This window comes from Capsicum annuum, chromosome 12, assembly GCF_002878395.1.
Source record: "Capsicum annuum cultivar UCD-10X-F1 chromosome 12, UCD10Xv1.1, whole genome shotgun sequence".
NCBI lineage: Eukaryota > Viridiplantae > Streptophyta > Magnoliopsida > Solanales > Solanaceae > Capsicum > Capsicum annuum.
Window position 1 is genome coordinate 19281887 of NC_061122.1, and position 18832 is coordinate 19300718.

Below are 18832 nucleotides of genomic sequence, written 5' to 3' on the forward strand. Positions count from 1 at the left end.
TGGCACCACTCAAACTAGTCTCCGCAATAAGCTCTAATGCAAACTTTCTTTGAGTTAGTAAAATTCCTGTCTTGGACCTCAGCACCTTAATCCCAAGGAAATACTTGAGATCACCAAGATCTTTCATATTAAAATTGTTGTGTAGTGCAATATTAACCTCCTGAATCAATGTGTTGTTGTTTCCTGTGATAAGTAGATCATCTACATAAATCAATACCACAACTATCTCATCTCTATTTCTCTTAATGAACAAAGAGTGGTCATAGGCACTTTGTATATAATCTGCTTCGGTTAGAGCTTCAGTAAGTTTAAGATTCCATTACCTAGATGCTTGTTTGAGTCCATATAAAGATTTAAGAAGTTTACATACTTTATTCTCCCTCTGTCTCTGGAAACCCTGAGGCAACTCCATGTAAACATCCTTAGTAAGATCACCTTGGAGAAATACATTGTGAACATCTATTTGAAATAATGGCCAGTTATGAGATACAGCAATACTGATGATAGTTCTCACAGTTACCATTTCGGTAACAGGTGAGAAAATCTCATGATAATCCAGTCCTTCTTGTTGGTTATAGCGTTTGGCTACAAACCTAGCATTATATCTTTCAACTTCACCATTTGTTTTATATTTTACCTTATACACCCACTTGAAACCAATATCTCTTTTACCAATAGGTAAATCAACCAATATCCATTTCTTATTCTGTTCTAAGGCTTAAACTTCAGCTTTCATGGCTTCAATCCAGTGAGGACAAGTAGAAGCTTCCTTGAATGAAGAAGGTTCTACCTGTGCAGAGAATGCTGCAACATAGGATTTATAAGAGTCACTCATACCAGCATAAGTTATGTAATCATCAATGGGGTAGAGGCAAACAACTTTAGTTCTTTTGGATAGAACATAATCCTTGTGCCACAAGGGTGGTTTAGCTGATCTAGCAGTCCTTCTAATATCTGCAAACTCCCTCACTTGTATATTTAGACTAGGAGTAATAACAGGTTTTTCATCATGGATATCTGCAGGTACAACCTCTAGGATATCTGCAGGCTGTTCAATGACATAATCTACAATAACTTTAGTGGGTTCCTGTTGAACGGGTAGGTCATTAGGAACTGAGTCAGTGGCACCAATAGGTGAAGTATGAGTATCACAAGCAGCTATCAACAGCTCAGGCTGGTCTAAGACTGGGAAAAACAAGTCTGGAGAGTCTGTTGAGTCATGTTTGAAGGGAAAAACATGCTCCATAAAAGTAATATCTCTACTAATGAAAATGAGGCGATTCTCTAGGTCCAGCAACCTATACCCCTTTTGAGTCTCTGAATACCCCATCAATACTGCTTTTCTTGCTCTTGGAGCAAATTTATCCACCCTAGGCAACACAGATGCAAAGCATAAACAACCAAAAATCCTTAGGTGACTGAGATCAGGTTCTTGCCTGTATAAAACTTCATATGCTGATCTTCCATTTAATACTGTACTAGGCATCTTATTAACCAAGTAAGTGGTTGTTTTAACACAATGACCCTAGTACTTTAGAGGCATCTCACATTGAAATCTCAGTACTCTAGAAGTGTTCATGATGTTCCTGTGCTTTCTCTCGACCACCCAATTTTGTTAGGGAGTATAAGCACAGGAACTTTGATGAACAATACCAAGAGAAGAAAATAAAGTATTACAATTCATATTGAAGAACTCTATACCATTATTTGTTCTTATAACCTGTACTTTAACGTCAAACTGTGTTGTACCATAGTCAAGAAATCCTTTAAAACTCCATATACTTCAGTTTTACATTGAATTAGACATATCTAAGTAAATCTGCTACAATTATCAACAACTGTGACAAAGTATTACTTTCTATCATATATAGGGGATTTGTATGGCCCCCAAACATCTACATGAATAAGTTGGAAGCAATATGTGGACTTACTTTGACTATCAGGAAATACTAATATACTTTTCTTAGCTATAGGACAAGTTTGACAAGAATTAAGTTGCCTGCTATCAATGTGACCTCTGAGTGCTGAAATATGCTGCATAGATTGATAAGAAGGGTGACCCAGTCTAGCATACCACAAGTCAGTTTGATTGTGTTCCTTTATTGTTGAGCTAACAACTGCATTTATTTCGTTATAAACCATTGTGTTCTATACCAGTTCTAATCACCTTGCCACTATAAAGACCCTGCAAGACACAGAAATCAGGGAAGAAACTGACACTGCAAGATAAGTTCTTAGTCAGCCTTGCTACTAAAAGTAGATTACACTTGAAGTCAGGGACATGTAGGATATTTTTCACTGCAAATTTCCCAGAATAGCAGTTTCTCCAAAATGTTCAACCATTACCTTCGTTCCTGTGGGCATCTGTACTGTTTCTGTGATTGCTAGTTCCTTTATATGAGTTAAAAAGTCTTTACATAAGGTAATATGGCGAGAAGCTCCTGAGCCGATAATCTAATTTTGTATACCATGGTCATTGTTCAAAGAAACATTACCTGCTAGATTAGCTTTGCAGTCACTAGATTCTCTTTTATTTGTTGTTGTTGCATTATTTGCGTAAGACCTGAAACTTGAAGGTCCAACATAGTTGTAATTTCCTGTTCTAGAGTTATTGACTCCATTGGGATAAGCTGGTGCATGTGGTCATCCAGACATGGGAAATTTCTTCTTGCTCCTAAAATCAGGTGGAAAACCTACTGGTCTATAACAGTTAGTTTTTACATGGTTTCTGTATCCACAAATCTCACAAGCTCTCCCTGATTGTGGCTTCTTTCCACCTCTGAAAGTATTACCCTTACCTGCTAACATGGTAAAAGGCTCTTTGCTAGATCCCACTACACCTAACAATCTCTGACTTTTCTCTTGAACTACAATCGAATAAGCTTGATTAACACTAAATGCTTCTAGTTTTAGAAGAATATCACTGCGCATATAACTAAATATCTCATTCAATCCCATTAGAAACATTAATAACCTTTGTTGCTGCAAATGTTCAATATAAGGCTTAGCTTCAGCACAATTGCACACGGGAGAAGGAACCAACAAATCCAATTCCTCCCACAGATCACGCAATTTTGAATAATACTCAGTAACAGAATTAGTACCTTGTCTAAGCCCAGCAACTTCAGTCCATAACTAGTAGACGCGAGTGAGATTGGATTTATCAAAATGCTCCTTAAAGTCCTCCCAGACACGTCGAGCATTCGAAGCATATATGATAGTAGTCAACAAATTTGGTGCAACAGTGCTGCTTATCCATGATAAAACGACAGCATTACATCTTTCTCATTGAGCAAGTAGTTCACCTTTGTATGAAGTTTTCACACAGGTGCTATCAACAAAACCTAATTTGTTTTTTGCCAATAACGTCAGCTTCATTGACCTGCTCCATAACCCATAGTTTTTTGGTTCGATGAGCTTAACTGCAATCAAAGCAACACCAGGTGTATCCGTAGATTGCAAATACAATAGATGATTGTGCTCTATGGTAGCAACTGTCAGATCTTTCATTGATGAATCCTTGAATTGAGAGAGAAAAAATTTACTACACGGAAGACTAACTCATCACAAAGATCTCTACTTTGATACCCTGAGAAACTTATGGAATGGAATGATAAAATGCTCAATCTATTGAGCTCATGCTGCTAAGCAACTTAGAGAGAAGAATTACACATTGAGAGAATTAGAAGAAGATATTTTCTTACTATGTTTAATTGATCAGTACATTGCTTTATTTATACTAGTGCACCTATACAAGCTTCACATATACTGCACCTCACTAGATAACTACTCTTATCCAGCTAGGTGACAGCTAAGCAATGTAAGTGGGTGTTGTTAACTAACTGTGTAGGTTTAACTTCCACTAACTACTGCACTTATTCTGATAGTACCATATCACAATAATTCAATTATTTTGGAATAAAGAGAATACATAAAATGGTAATTTTATTATATCACTCTTATTAATTATAAGCCTTTCAAAAGATTTTTTATCAAGCAGAGATTATGTTGATGCAAAGAAGTAAAGTCACATGGTTAAGACTAAGGGATGATAACACAAAATACTTCTCCTCAATACTAAGGAGAAAGAAGTTTCAACAATCTATCACCCAACTCAAAGATGAAGCTAACCAGATGAAACATGACCAATGCCAGATTTCTAGAATTAATTCTGGTAGCTTATTACCAAACTTTACCAGGCAATGCAGATAGGATCAAGACTAAATTTAGCAACCAGATCTATGAGCAAGGCCCAAGATTGAAAAAGGAGCAGCAACTGCAACTATTGGAGCTGATTACAATTGAAGAAATCAAGAAGGTTAATGGAGCATAACATAAACAAGAGCCCTAGACCAGATTATTATGGTGGAGGTTTTTATAGAACTGCTTGGGAAGTTATAGGTAAAGATGTAGGCTTTGCTATCCTAAAATTCTTTCAGAATTGAAAGTTACTGAAACAACTGATGTCACTATGATTACTCTAATCCCAAAAGTTGAAAAACTAGAAGAAGTAAGTTATTTCAGGCTTATTTCTTGCTGCAACACACTGTACAAGTGTATTTGAAAGTTGATATGTAATAGCTTAAAGAGGGTGTTTCAATGTTAGTGAACATATCACAGGCTGCTTTTGTCTAGGGAAGATCACCCATTCAGAATGTGCTAATGTGTCAAGATATAATGAGACACTAAAATAGGAAAACCTCCCCTAGGTGCCTCATGAAGATAGACCTGAGAAAGGCATATGACATGATGAGATGGGAGTTTGTGGAAGAAATATTGTATGGTTATGGATTCCCCCCAAGTTTATTCACTTAATCATGACATGTGTTACAACTCACAACCACCACACACATTGTTAAGATCAATGGAGTAGGATATGGTTTTTTTCCAGGTAAGAGAGGACTAAGTTAGGGGGACCCTATGTCTCCTTTGTTGTTTGTAATGGCAACGGAATATTTCACAAGAGTCATGAGCAGAATGTGCAAACTACCTGATTTGCTTTCACCCCATATGCAAGGGTCAACAGATAACCCACCTTATATTTGCAAACGATCTTCTGTAAAGGAACTGAAGCTTCAGTACAGAGAATTATGAAGGTTGTGAAGCAATTTTCTGAGACTACTAGGTTATCAGAAAATTCAAATAAATCTAACCTCTTCATAGCTGGTGTGAATCAAGAGGTACAAAGAAGATTACTTGAGCTCACTGGATTTCAATATTGAGCACTCCCTATTAGATACCTTGGCTTTCCATTATCCCACAGAAAATGGTCCAAATTAGATTATTAACAATTAAGCTTCAGGATCACAACAAACTTAAAAACTACTTCAACAAGACAGTTGTCTTATGCTAGTAGATTACAAGTAGTAAACTCAGTGATATTTGCACTACAAAATTTCTAGGGTTCTGCATTAATTGTCCCCCAAAGTATGATTAAACTGGTAGTTGTACAATGCAGGAAGTTCTTACGGGGAGAAGTAGGGAAAAAGAAGAAAGCGACACTGGTTAAATGGTGGCATATCCGTAGCTCAAGGAGACTTTAATGTCAAAAATTATAGATTGTGAAATGTTGCTGCAGTGGGCAAATTGATATGGTGGATGCATCAGAGAAAGTATATATTGTGGGTGCAATGGATTCATAGTATATATAAAGGAAGAAGATGATATATAGACACACTAACCCCCCCCCCCCCCCCCAAGATTGCAGCTAGTACTGGATACAACTCAACAAGTAAAGAGAGGGATGTGGGCTTAGTATGTCTCAAATAGATACCTGCTTACAGAATTAGGCAAATTTTAATTTCTAAGAGCTACTATGCACTATTAGGACAGAGACTAGCCTGGGGAGGATACGAGATGGTATAGAGTAGGGTAGTACTACCAAAACACAAGTTCCTTTTATGGTTGGCAATGCAGGGAAAGTTGTTAACCAAAGAAATAATGCTCAGATTTGGTTGGCAATGCGACAAGGCAGAATGTGAATTATGTGATCAACATCAACAAGAGAATGCCACACACTTTTGTTTGTAGAATGCAACATAGCAAATATTGTGTGGGCTCAAATTTTTAGCTGAGTAGGAGTGAATCTGCAGCTGAAGGAAGTTCAGACTACTATCTTGAAGATAAGAAGAAAGCAATTGACCAAATTTCAGAAGGAAACTGTAGCTGTAGCTAATGGAGCTATGGTGTATAATATATGGCTAGATAGGAATGGGAAAATTTTCAAGCTTCATGGTACAATAAGTGCAAGTAGTGATTAGGGAGAGAGTGATCTTGTTAGCAGGAGCGAAAAAGGCGAGAAAGTGTGAAATTCATCGAGAGAATATGTCATTCGAAACAAATTCAAGGTTCAACATGCCTGGCTAGAGCAATGGCAGCCGAATGCTCTTTAGGTGTAAATTTTTATCGGTAATGGTAATATTTACATTTTATTATCAAAAAAAATTATAAGTCATCTAAATGTTGAAAAATAAATATTAATTGAAAGAAAGGATCGGTAGACTCAATAAAAATAATTATCCCTTGATTTTTCAATTTAAATAAGTAAAGTTTGATGATTATTTTTAGTATACTGCACAAATAAAAATACAGAGAGAATATGTAATTGAAACTTTAAAGTTAAATTAATGGTTAGTTTCTTGGATAGTCGTTGAATATTCATTTTACTACACTAAAGTTAATCATTACTCCTTTCGTATTTGAACAGTTGACATGTATAAATTTTGCACAACTTTTTTTAAAAAAATAAATTATAAGTATGATTTGATTAATGCATTCCTTATTAATTCTTTAATATTCATCTATTTACTTACCTATTAATTCCAAAATAGTATAAATCGAACTCCCACTTCTTATAATGTTCCATTTTCAAGACACACTTATTAGTATTAAATAAATATACATAGTTTAGTACACTAGATATTGTATTTATTAAAAACAATAATTTTTACTCTTTCCATTCATTAATAGTTGTCCACTATTGACTTGATATATAGGTTAATAAATAATAAATAATGCGGGTAATTTATTACATCAACCTTTGAATATAATTAATTCAATGTTTTGAGAAATATAGTGGGTAAAACTATAATTAATAAATAAAGGTAAATGGATAGAAATAAGTAAATCATCCATCGATTTTTCAAACTGTACAAATATTATTAAACATTTAACTTTTAGTATAGTGAACAAGTAAAAATATATAGAGAGAGTATTAGGATTACACTTATTTGGAAAGGAGGAAGTAAGTTTCTCAATTCCTAACATATCATTTGACAAATTTAAAGACTACAAGGTATACGCATCTATTCCCTCTACCCCATATTACTTAATAGTTATCCACACAATTAAAATGAGGGAAACAGATCCGAAATATACACAATCTTTGATAAAAAAAAAATTGTAACATGTCTCAATTTTGTGGAGGGCCTATGACCCCCTATACTATTTTAATGTAAAATATATGCCTCTCATAGGGTGGCAATTGCAGCCCATATATGTGTGAAAAGAGTCTATTTAACCCATATTTAGTGAATTGGATCACTCATATTTCAAATGGGTAAATATGAACTTCAACTCATTTTAAAAGCTCATACAAATATGGACAAAATGGATAAAATATGGGTACCCATTTAAACACAGAGATCACCTACCTATGCTTAAAGTTTCAGTTTTTTTTCTTTTCTAGTTTTTTTTGTTCTTCTTTTTTTCTTTTTTTTTTTCCTTTAATTTACTTTTTTTCTTTTTCATTTTTTTTATTTTTTTACTCATTCCTTATAATTTCTTTTTTTCTTTCTCATTTTTTCATCTATTTTTTATTTTTTATTTTTTTATTTTTATTTCTTTTTTCTTTGTATTCTTTTTTTTTTTTTTTGCTTTCCCCGTTCTCATTCTTATTTCATCATTCGTATTCGCTTAAGACCTACATGAGTTAATAAATATAAGCTTCTAATTATCCCATTTAGCCTATATAATTCATAACATCTCTTATCAATTAAATATAATTCATAGTCTCACTCCTTTATTATCATTTTTTTCTATCTTTTATTTCTCTTTCTTTCCTTTTTCTTTCTTTTTTTTGTTTTTTAATTTACTATTTTTTATTTATTTTTTCCTTTAATTTACTTTTTTTTTCTTTTTTATTTTTTCCACTTATTTTTTACTCGTTTTGTTACACTTTTTTTCTTTCTTCTTTTTCATCATTTTTTTCCTTTTCAATTTTATTTATTTGCATTCTTTTTTTTTTTGTATTTTCGTTTCCCCCTTTTTAATTCTTGGTTCGTCATTTTTGTCATTTTTCTTATTTTTTTATATTCTTTTCCTCATCTTTTTTTTCTCATTGCATTTTATATTTTTACTTTAAATTTATTTGTATCATACTATATATTTCAAATAAATTTATTATTTGTATTTGAATAGTTTAGTTGTCGATATGTGCAATTTATCATTTGTATTTATATACAAATAAGTATATGAATTAAAATCAACATGAGTTGTGGTGCAGTGGATGGGGGGCTGCTCCACCCTTAACCAGAGGTCGAGGGTACGACCCTGGTTATGGAGAAAACTCTGTTGGGAGCGCTGCTACCTTAATGGGCCCTGCAACGCCCGATCCAGATTAGTCGGGGCTCCAATGCAGGCACCGGACATCGGATGAAAAACCAAAAAAAAGTATATGAATTAATTATATTTTCTTGAGACTAAAATATATATGGCTGAGGATCCACATAACCCTCAAATTATAAATGTTGGGCAAATATAAATCAATATGCGCTTATGGTATTTTCGTTATCATAAAAAAAGAAGGAAATCAAAAATAGAAAAAAAAATAGAAAGAGAGGTAGAAGTTAGAGATAGAAGAGAGAAAAAAGCGTAAAGAAAGAATTGAAGAAAAAAATACAAAAAAAAATAAAAAAGAAAAAATAATGAAAAAAGAAAAAAGGGAAAAGAAAAAAGATGATGGTGAAAACAAATATGCTGAGTGGTTACGATATTTTAGTCATCATCCATAATTTGTACTCAACTTAACCATGTTCTTCGAAAGTAAAAAAAATATAAAACATAAAATACAACCAAAAAATAAAAAAATGAGAAAGAAGTAAAAATAAAAAAATAAAAAATAGAAAAAAAGAAAAGGAAAAAAAAAAAGAAAAAAGAAAGAGAAACAAAGGGTAGAGGATAGAGGGTAGAGATAGAAGAGAGAGAAAAAAAAAAGAAATGACAAAAAAATGAAAAACAAAAAAAAAACTAGAGGCTACACATAGAAGAGGTGGCAAAAAAAAAACTAAAAAGAAATAACTAAAAAAAAAAAATGGAAAAAAAAAATCAAGTTGATATGATATAGAAGTTTTAAGTTTTTAACTTAGGAGTTAAAGTGAATTGAAACTATTTTTACCCAATCCATATTTGATCAAATCCATATTTATCCGTATTTATATGGGTGAATTTGCAATCCAAACCATTTTTGTTCGATCCATATTTAACCCATCAAAATCCAATCAAATCCATCCGTTTGCGACCCCTAGCCTCTCATATGTTGGCATGGCCGAGAAAGTGAAGTACATTTTGAGAGAGTGAGAACTTATATTATGATTTCTTAAATTTATTTTTATTTCTCTCTTATCATCAAACGGCCACAAACTCCATGTCTTTCAACAATGGTGATCACTACAACCACTATTTTCACACTGATAAAGCTCTACAAATCTTCCACGACCCGAAATTTATATCTAAGCTTTTTTTCTCTCTTTCATCATTTGTAGCCACCTACATCAACACTTCTCCACTGCTGTCATTGTCAACACCATTATTGCGTCATCGAAAAATAATTTAACTTATTAGTAATTGAAGTGGACAAGTAAAGATGAATAAAGAGAGTACTTAAATTATTAAGGTAACATTATTAATAATGTTTTGAAATTTTAAATTTGACACTATTATTTTAAACTTCCTCTATTCCATATTAGTTGGTCATCTTATTAAAAATATTTGTATTTTAAACTTCCTCTATTCCATATTAGTTGGTCATCTTATTAAAAATATTTGTCTCACATTAGTTGTTCACCTTACTAAATCAAAAAAGCATTAATTAATTTTTTCTCATATTACCCTTAAGTTCTTCTTAAAAGTGTCTACACTTATTTATAAAATTCCCAAGAAGTTTTTTAAGGGGTGAATTAGTAAAATTACCTTCTTATTTATGATTTTTTTAGTATATTAAGTAAAAGGAAAACAACCAACTAATATGGGACAAAAGGGTTATAATTATTTAATACAAAGGTAGAAGGGAAAAATATAATAAAATCCTATTGATTACAAACAAATAAATTAAAATAACTATTTTTTATAAAGGGGTCAAGTAAAATAAAAAGGAGTTATTATCAAAATTTCCAAGGCGACGTTTTGCAAGATTAGTTTGCTAAAATAACACTTATTTTGCAAATGTCAAAGTAGAATTTTATAGGATGTCGAGTTTATTATAAACTCAAAATTCTAGCCCGGCTTTAATTATGTCACCTGAAGTTTCTTGGACTTAATTCCTGCCATGATTCTTGTGTATCACACATTCACGCCTTACGGTAATTCAATATTTCGAAAGTGAATTTTCTAGTCTTTTCAGCGAAAAATTCTATTACTTATATATGGTTGAAATTAAAATTATTTTTACTTACTTGTATAATAGATGTTGAGTCTGAATGTCTTATTTGTGTGTTTACTTTGCATACTTTAAAGAGGTACGGGTGAAAAACACAGCCAAGGTATCTCGAGATTTTTGAGTTTCATAGTTCAACTTTATAAGTATATGAGTTTATTATATGAAGTATCACCAACTATTTATTGAAACACGCGTTAACTGTCAATTGTTGACTATACCTATCCGAAAGATAGTGATATTTCAGTAGAAAATGTGAATGATAGTTAATGGAGTATTTTGAAAAATAATCGTTGATGGTTCAGATAAAAAATCGCTGCACATGATAGTTTAGATATGAAACTCAAGAATCGGGATACTTTAAATATGTTTTTAACTATTGACTCTATTTTAAACCCTTTTAATAAAAATTCTGACTTCACCATGGGTGGAAAATGGGAGAGTGGATGCATGGATATGCATCCTTCCCTTTGCATTTATGCATGAAACATGTGATTTTCAAGTTAAACATAGAGCAACTCTGTTATTCAGTGTTGATCTGCACTTCTGAGTATCTTAACATCATTCATTTTGTTCAATATTTGACCTGAATTATCGACTGGTTTAGATTATGTTACTTGGATTCTACAAAAATGAGCTCCACTCGTGTCGGATCCTTAAAATGAGCAATATTTTAAAAAGTTCTTTTATGTTCACCATCGTTCAGGTAAGAAAAGTGAACAATTGATTGTTGAACTGTGTTTTCTGATAAATATTTGGTATAATTCAGGTAGAAAGTATAAAAGTCAAAAAAAGTAGGAAAAGTGAACAATTGATAGCTGAACTGTTTTTTGATAAGTAGCTTTGGTATAGTTCAGGGAGTAAAGCAGCTAGTACGCCCCTGAACTATGAACAAATTTGCTACGATGCACTCCAACTTCACGGGGATTCTATTACTTCTGAACTCAATTTTAGCATATTTTTGTCATCCTTTTGTGCTAACGTGACAACTTTTGTTAACTTTTTTGGCTGACATGGAACCTTTGATGTGGGCGCTATTTTATATAAAAAAATTGTCATGTCAGCACAAAAGGGTGACAAAAATACGCTAAAATTGAGTTAAGGGGTAATAAGACCCCTGTGAAGTTGGAGTGTGTCGTAGCAACTTTGTCCTTAGTTCGAAGGGTATTGGATCGTTATCTCTACTTCAGGTAGAAAGTATGAAAGTCAAAAAATCGAGATACTTCATGTGTGTTTTAGACCATTAACTCTATTTTAATTAAATCCTCGTCGTGAAAATTTTGAATCTGCTACAGGTTGGGTAAGGGGAAAGTGGATGTATATGTTGGGTTCAATATGAAAAGTGTGAATGAAAAATGATGGGAACCAAGTGGTGGGAAAAAAATTGAGAAAACACAAATATGGAAAGTGTACTCTAAAATTGGAAAGTCTATTAACTCTTCCACATTGGTGGGAGACTGTGACTTTTAAGTGTTTATATTAAGAAACACTTACTCCACATGGTAAGTGAGGCAAGAACCAAGAGGTTCGTCGCTCGTTCGGCTCAGCATGATCGATCGATGAGATCTATCTTTTTGGACAAAATTTATTTGAAAGAAAGTTGATTCGAAAAACCAAAGGGAAAAATGTAACAGAAACTGAAACTTTTGTGTGTTTTTAATCCTCCATTAATGTGCATGCATGAAGTAACACTGTTTCGAAATGCAGTGCAAAATGCAAAATGCTGTTTCAGAAGGGATGCAACCCTTTGACGAAAAGACACACTGATTCGTGAAATGATATGCCCATTTGGATAGTTGTGACTGTTCAAAAAAAGACACACTCTTTTGAATGAGTAGACATGATTTTTCAGGAGGGATACACTTTTTTAGTGAACTATTGCCACCTTTTAGAAGGGGCACCTGATGGCTATATAAACCTGCTTTTATCCACACGTTTAGATATGACAATTTTCTGAATATACAAACACTTCTTGTCGTCAAAAACATTCTGTGTGATCATCTTATCGTTGAGTGAGTTCGAAGAGATTCCAATTGTTTGAGGTACCGCTACAGTTGGTTTGTTCGGCCGTTTGATCCTGGGAGGAAAATTCCACAACCTCGAGTATTTGAGGGGAATTATTTCCTTAAGGACACTCCGTGAATTCGGAGGATTTGGCCATTTCTGTTTCATCTTATTTTTCTGAAAAACACACTTCTTAGTAAGATCACTTTGATCTTGTGTTGAAGGTGTTGTTGTACTTCATAGTGTTCTTGTTTTATACTTGAACTAATGTTGAAGTTATTCTGTCGAATTACAGATTCTGTGGACCCGAAAGCATTGAAAAAATAACAGTATAGACATGCAGCTTTCTCTTTGCATCTATGCATGAAGGCCTTCAATGTTCATCTGTTGAAGAAATGCTCTTCTTAACTGTTCTTTTATTTACTTTCACAGCCAATCTCGTTTCTTCTTTTCAATTTCTAGTTACTCTGTAGCCATAAAATGTATACAAGTGAAAGTGTACTCAATCAACAACTTGGTCACATTCAGTCCCTCAAGGATGAGGTATACTTATTATGTTGCACTTCTTAGTACCTTAGCATAATTTATTTCGTTCATTTTTTGTACCTGAATTCTCTACTGGTTTAAATTACATTTCTTGGACTCTCCAAAAGTGATTGATGCCACACTTGTGTCGGATCTTAAAAAGTGCGCTGCTTTTGAAGGATCCAACACACACCTTGTCAACATTTTAAATAGTCTGAGCAACAATTTAAATTACTTCTTGCATAAAGTGACTTTGATTAGTGTGGACTAGGGGAGAGTGGATAAATAACATCTACAGACTTGTCTTGATTTATGCCTCAAACTTGTGGAATCACATATTACTAATTGAGACATTGAGTAACTCAATCTTGTGCCAATGCTTGTACTCTTAAGAAACTTGCAGTATTTGGTTATAGAATTTGGTGTGTCACTAATTCTTTTGTTTTAGTTAAGAGTCCATTGTTTTTGGTTTACTAAAAGTTCTTCAATGTTCACCACCTTTCAGGAAGGAAAAGTGAACATTTGATAGTTGAACTCTTTTTTGATAAATAGTTGTTATAGTTCAGGCAGAAAGTCTGAAACTAAAAGTCGGGCTACATAAGGTGTATTTTTTACCCTTACTTTATTTTCAATCCTCTTAGTGAAAATTCTGACCATTATGTGAAACTAAAAGTCAAAATACTTTAGGTGTGTTGTTGGGTGAGGGGAGAGTGGATGTATAGGTATGCAGCCTTCCCTTTGAATTTATGCGTGAAGGCCGTTACGGTGCCTCAACAATGTGATCTTTTAGTTAAGTATAAAACTGTCCTTCAGTGTTATCTGCTGAAGAAATCCTCTTCTTAAGTGTTCTTTTTATTTACTTTCACAGCCAATCTCATTTTCTTTCTTAAATTTCTCGGTTTTCGATAGCCATAAAATTCATGAAACTACCCTCAATGAACAACAACTTGATCACATTCGGTCCCTCGAGGATCAGGTCTACCAATTATGTTGCACTTCCTAGTATCTTACCAGGATTTATCTTGTTACACTTCTTGTACCTGATTTCTTTGCTGGTTTAATTTATATTGCTAGGACTTTCAAATATGATGCCGCACTTGTGTCGGATCCTTCAAAAAGACACTACTTCTAAGGGATCTGAGACGCACCCGCTAACGTTATTCTGAAACATGGAACAAAAATCATTGGCTTGTGTTTATATTGAAGTGTTTATAAAATACTCCTTGGTGTGTTTATTTTTCATATTTTGAAGTGTGAATGGTGAAAACACATCTAAAACATCCCGATCTTTTGAGTAGTCATACCTGACGATCAGCAGGTTGAAAAATCACATGCCTAATAGTTCATGTCTAAAACTAAAAAGATAGAGAAACTTTAGGGGTGTGTCTGACCATTAACTCTACTTTAAACCCACTCAGTGAAAATTTTGAATCCACTCCGGGTGGGAATGAGTAGAGTGGATGTATAGGTATGCAGCCTTCACTTTGCATTTATGCGTGAAGGCAATTAGGGTTTCCCAAACAAGTGATCTACAAGTTATGTATAGAGCAAGTACTCTGTTCATCGATGTTCATTTGCTGAAGAAATCCTCTTATTAGATGTTCTTTTCATTTACTTTCACAGCCAATCTCATTTTGTCTCTTCAATTTCTAGGTTTTCAATAGCCATAAAATGGATACAAATGAAACTGCACTCGATCAACAAATTGATCGCATTCAGTCCCTCGAGGATGAGGTATGCCTATATGCCCACTTTGTCGTAGCCGTAATTTATTTTGTTACTATTTTTGCACCTGAATTCATTATGCTGAGTGGACTCCCAAAAATGATGCCGCACCCATGTTGGATCCTCCAAAAATGCACTACTTTTGAAGTATTCGTCACATGCCAGTCGACATTTCCGAGCAACATATTTAATTACATCTTGCATAAAGTGCTCCTTGATTAGTGTGTGGGTAACGAGAGAGTGGATGAATGACATCTGCAGCTTTGTCTTGCATTTCTGAAAACTCCAGAAATCAACTGTTTTCACTTTTTTCGGAAATTTGAAAAACAAAAAATAGTCATTTCCGCTCCAAATCACTCTCAAAATTCAAAAAACAACTCCATTTGGTATTCATGGACAAACACAACTCCGATTTTCAGATATCATCTGTCAATTTGAAAACAAAAACTAATTGTTTCAAACACTTTTACAGCCAAATGCTGAGACTATTAGGCCTCAAATCTGAGAAACTAGCAGATGACCCAGCACTAGAATCAGCACTTAATAATAACCTTCTAACCCAGCACTAGAATCAGCACTTAAACCAAAAACAGCCTCCTTGATCTCTATTTCATCAGGATGACTGGTGAGCATATCATTATCCTCATAGCTGGGATTAAAAGGATACTGTGGCTAGTTAAACAGTTGCTTTGGTAATTATTTTGTTGCCGTGGATCCATCTCCGTCTGTGATTATTGATCTTGCTCAATTGTAGTCATCTTCTTTTGTCCCTTAGAATACTGTGAAAGTATTTGGATTTGCCATCACCTTCTTGAAACAAGTTCCTTTTGAGTTTTTTTGTCGTAGACTCGCAGAAGAGAATTATGCATGCCCAACCACTTTATGTATTTAGCATAGCAATTGGAGTTGTGTTTGGCCATGAAAATTAATTGGAGTTGTTTTTCAATTTTTGTTAGTGATTTGAAGTGAAAAAAAAATGAAAATATTTTTTTGTTGTTTTCCAAATTTCCTGAAAAAAGTGAAAATAGTTGACTTCTGAAATTTTCAGAAATATAATAGTTGGTGATATTTCGAGTATGAAAACTCAAAAAGCCAGGATACTTTAGTATTTTAAAACTCTTGGTGAAAATTTTGGATCTGCTACCGGGTGGGTAAGGGACGAGTGGATGTACAGTCATGCAGCCTTCACTATGCATTTATTCGTGCAGGCCTTATGGTGCCTCAAACATGTGATCGACAAGTGATGCATAGAACAACTCTGTTTTTCAATGTTTGAAAAAAATCCTCTTCTTGGGTGTTTGTCAATTTACTTTCACAGCAAATCTTGTCGTTTCTCTTCATTTACTAGGTTTTCAATAGCCATAAAATGCCTGAGAGTACAGTCAATCAACAACAACTTGATCACATTCAGTCCCTCGAGGATAAGGTATACTTGTGATGTTGTATCTTACCATTGTTTGCTTTGTTCATTTTGTACCTAATTTTCTACTGGTTTAAATTACGTTGCTTGGACTCTCCATGAATGATGGTTGTCGCACCTGTGTCGAATCTTTAAAAAATGCACTACTTTTAAAGAATCCGACAAACACCTTGTCGACAATTTGGAAGAGTCTGATCGAGTAACATATTTAATTACTTCTTGCATAAACTGCTGCTTGATTAGTGTGGCTAAGGGACGAGTGGATGAATAACATTGACAGCCTTGTCTTGCATTTATGCTTCAAAGTTGTGGACTCACATTATTACTAAAAGTTCTTCATTGTTCACTATTGTTCAGGTAGGAGAGGTAGGAGAAGTGAACAATTGATAGGTGAACTGTTTTTTGATAAATAGTTAAACAAGTTCAGGAAGAATGTATGAAACTAGAAAAACTGGGATATTTTAGGTGTGTTTTTTACCATTAACGCTATTTTAAATCATCATGGTGAAAATTCTGGCTCCACTACCAGGGTGAGTAAGGAGAGGGTAGATGTATAGGTATGCGGTCTTCCTTTTGCAATTATGTGTCCGTTACGGTGCCACAAACATGTGCTGAAAAAATCCTCCATATAGAGAAACTCTATTCTCCTATATTTATCTGCTGAAGAAATCCTCTCTTAGGTTTCCGATCTCATTTTTTCTTTTCAATTTCTAGGTTTCCGATAGCCTGGAAATGCATATAAGTGCACTCAATCAACAACAACTTGATCACATTCAGTCACTTGAGGATGAGGTATACGTATGATGTTGCACTTCCTAGTATCTTACCATAATTTGTTTTGTTCACTTCTTTTTGTACCTGATGGAGTCCTACATCAGTGGGTTAAAGGTTCCTTGGTATCCTTACATGGTCTTGGGTCAGAGGCAAAGCTAGGATTTCAATTAAGGGGGTTCAATATTCGAAGAAAACCTAGCCAAAGAGGGTTCAACACCTATTATAGTTACATAAAAATAATTTTAACCAAGTATAAATGGTGTATTTTTTTGTCGAAGGGGTTCAGCCGAACCCCTTAACAAGGCCTGGCTCCACCCTTGTCTTGGGCAATCCTCCCCTCATGAGCTAGCTTTAAGGTCCATTTCTTTATCATGTTATCAGAGTCAGGTTCACCCAATTCATTTGTTTTCGATTCCGATGTTGGACCCCCATCTTATATTGTCCACGCTCTAGACGTGCGGGGGTGTTGGAGTCCCACATTGGTGGGTTAAAGGGTCCTTGGTCTCCTTATATTGTCTTGGACAATCCTCCCCTCATAAGCTAGCTTTTGAGGTTGAGTTAAACCCAAGGTCCATTTCTTTATCAGTGCCTGAAGTTTTCCCTAGGCCAAGAGATCTTTCAAAAACGCATTACTTTTGAAGGATGTGAAACGAAAATGACATTTTTGATGAATCTGAGCAACATATTTTGTTACCTCTTGCTTAAAATGCTCCTTGACTAGTGTGGCTAAGGGGAGAGTCGATGAATAACATATGCAGTATTGTCTTACATTAATGCAAATGCTGCTTTCATGCCTCAAATTTGTGCAGTCACATGTCACTATTTGAGATATTGAGGCCGCATTTGAAAAAAAGTAGTTTTTGTTTGCAAAGTGGAAAATGATATTTGAAATAAGGAAGATATAAGTGTGGAGGAACTGTATATCTTCTATTCATGAACCCAATGTATTTATACATTTGCATAAGATGCTATCTAAGGAAACTAATCAAAACTATTAAAAAGGAATATCCTGATGATCTGCTCCTATAATTGAGTCACCTATATATGGAAGGAAAATATATGTCAACTCACTAATTATTCTGTAACACTCCCCCTCAAGCTGAATTATTGATCATGCCTAGCTTGTTACAAAGATAATCAACTCGAGTTCCATTCAACGTCTTTGTTAACAAATCAACTAGTTGCTCACCTGTCTTCACGTAGCTAGTGGAAATCAAATTCTCCTGAATTTTCTCTCAGACAAAATGACAGGCAACTTCAATATGTTTGGTTCTTTCATGATACATTGGGTTTGAGGCATTATAGAGCGTAGCTTGATTGTCACATCAGTGTTTTGATGGAGCAAAATGTTTCAACCCAATTTCTGTTTAAAGATGATGGATCCACATTAGCTCACATGTTGACTGATCCATGACTCTATACTCAGATTCTATTAGTGATTCTCGCTACTGAATGAATTTTGCAAATTGTACTGAGACCAAAATTGTTTGCTCTGAACTATTTCCTCCTTTGATACTGTCAATCATTTTCTCCAACTAATCAACAGTCCAAATATATAGATTGAATAGACAGCCAGTCAGGATAAAGAGAATTTCTTCACAAATATTAATGTCCAATAAAATTGAGAACCCAACTGATAAGAGAAACCCAAATAAAACAAAGCTTCGGGACACTTCTAAAAACAAATGAACTAGAATTCTATCCAAAGAGATTTCAAACCAAACCACCAGTTC

General features: G+C 34.1%; 2 protein-coding genes across 2 annotated transcripts; one reads left to right on the plus strand and one right to left on the minus strand.

The window, feature by feature from the left end:
• Window positions 1–718: 718 nt before the first annotated feature.
• LOC107849410 lies at window positions 719–1486 on the minus strand. The gene has a single exon (XM_016693990.1). It carries the CDS (start codon window positions 1484–1486, stop codon window positions 719–721), a length of 768 nt encoding a protein of 255 aa, XP_016549476.1.
• Window positions 1487–14217: 12731 nt separating this feature from the next.
• Window positions 14218–17569, plus strand: LOC124889317. Its single transcript, XM_047400830.1, has 4 exons — window positions 14218–14715; window positions 14834–14914; window positions 16254–16331; window positions 17040–17569. Exons 1-4 carry the CDS (start codon window positions 14641–14643, stop codon window positions 17127–17129), a joined length of 324 nt encoding a protein of 107 aa, XP_047256786.1. The 5' UTR covers window positions 14218–14640; the 3' UTR covers window positions 17130–17569.
• The last annotated feature ends 1263 nt before the right edge of the window (window positions 17570–18832 follow it).

What these genes read in the sequence shown, in the direction of transcription:
- LOC124889317 (XM_047400830.1), top strand. Translation starts at nt 14,641, where the DNA reads ATGTATAGGTATGCAGCCTTCACTTTGCATTTATGCGTGAAGGCAATT. An exon ending in TTCAGTCCCTCGAGGATGAG is followed by an intron (nt 14,915 to 16,253) that starts GTATGCCTATAT and finishes TTCATTTACTAG; the next exon opens with GTTTTCAATAGCCATAAAAT. An exon ending in TTCAGTCCCTCGAGGATAAG is followed by an intron (nt 16,332 to 17,039) that starts GTATACTTGTGA and finishes TTCAATTTCTAG; the next exon opens with GTTTCCGATAGCCTGGAAAT.
- LOC107849410 (XM_016693990.1), bottom strand. Translation starts at nt 1,486, where the DNA reads ATGCCTAGTACAGTATTAAATGGAAGATCAGCATATGAAGTTTTATAC.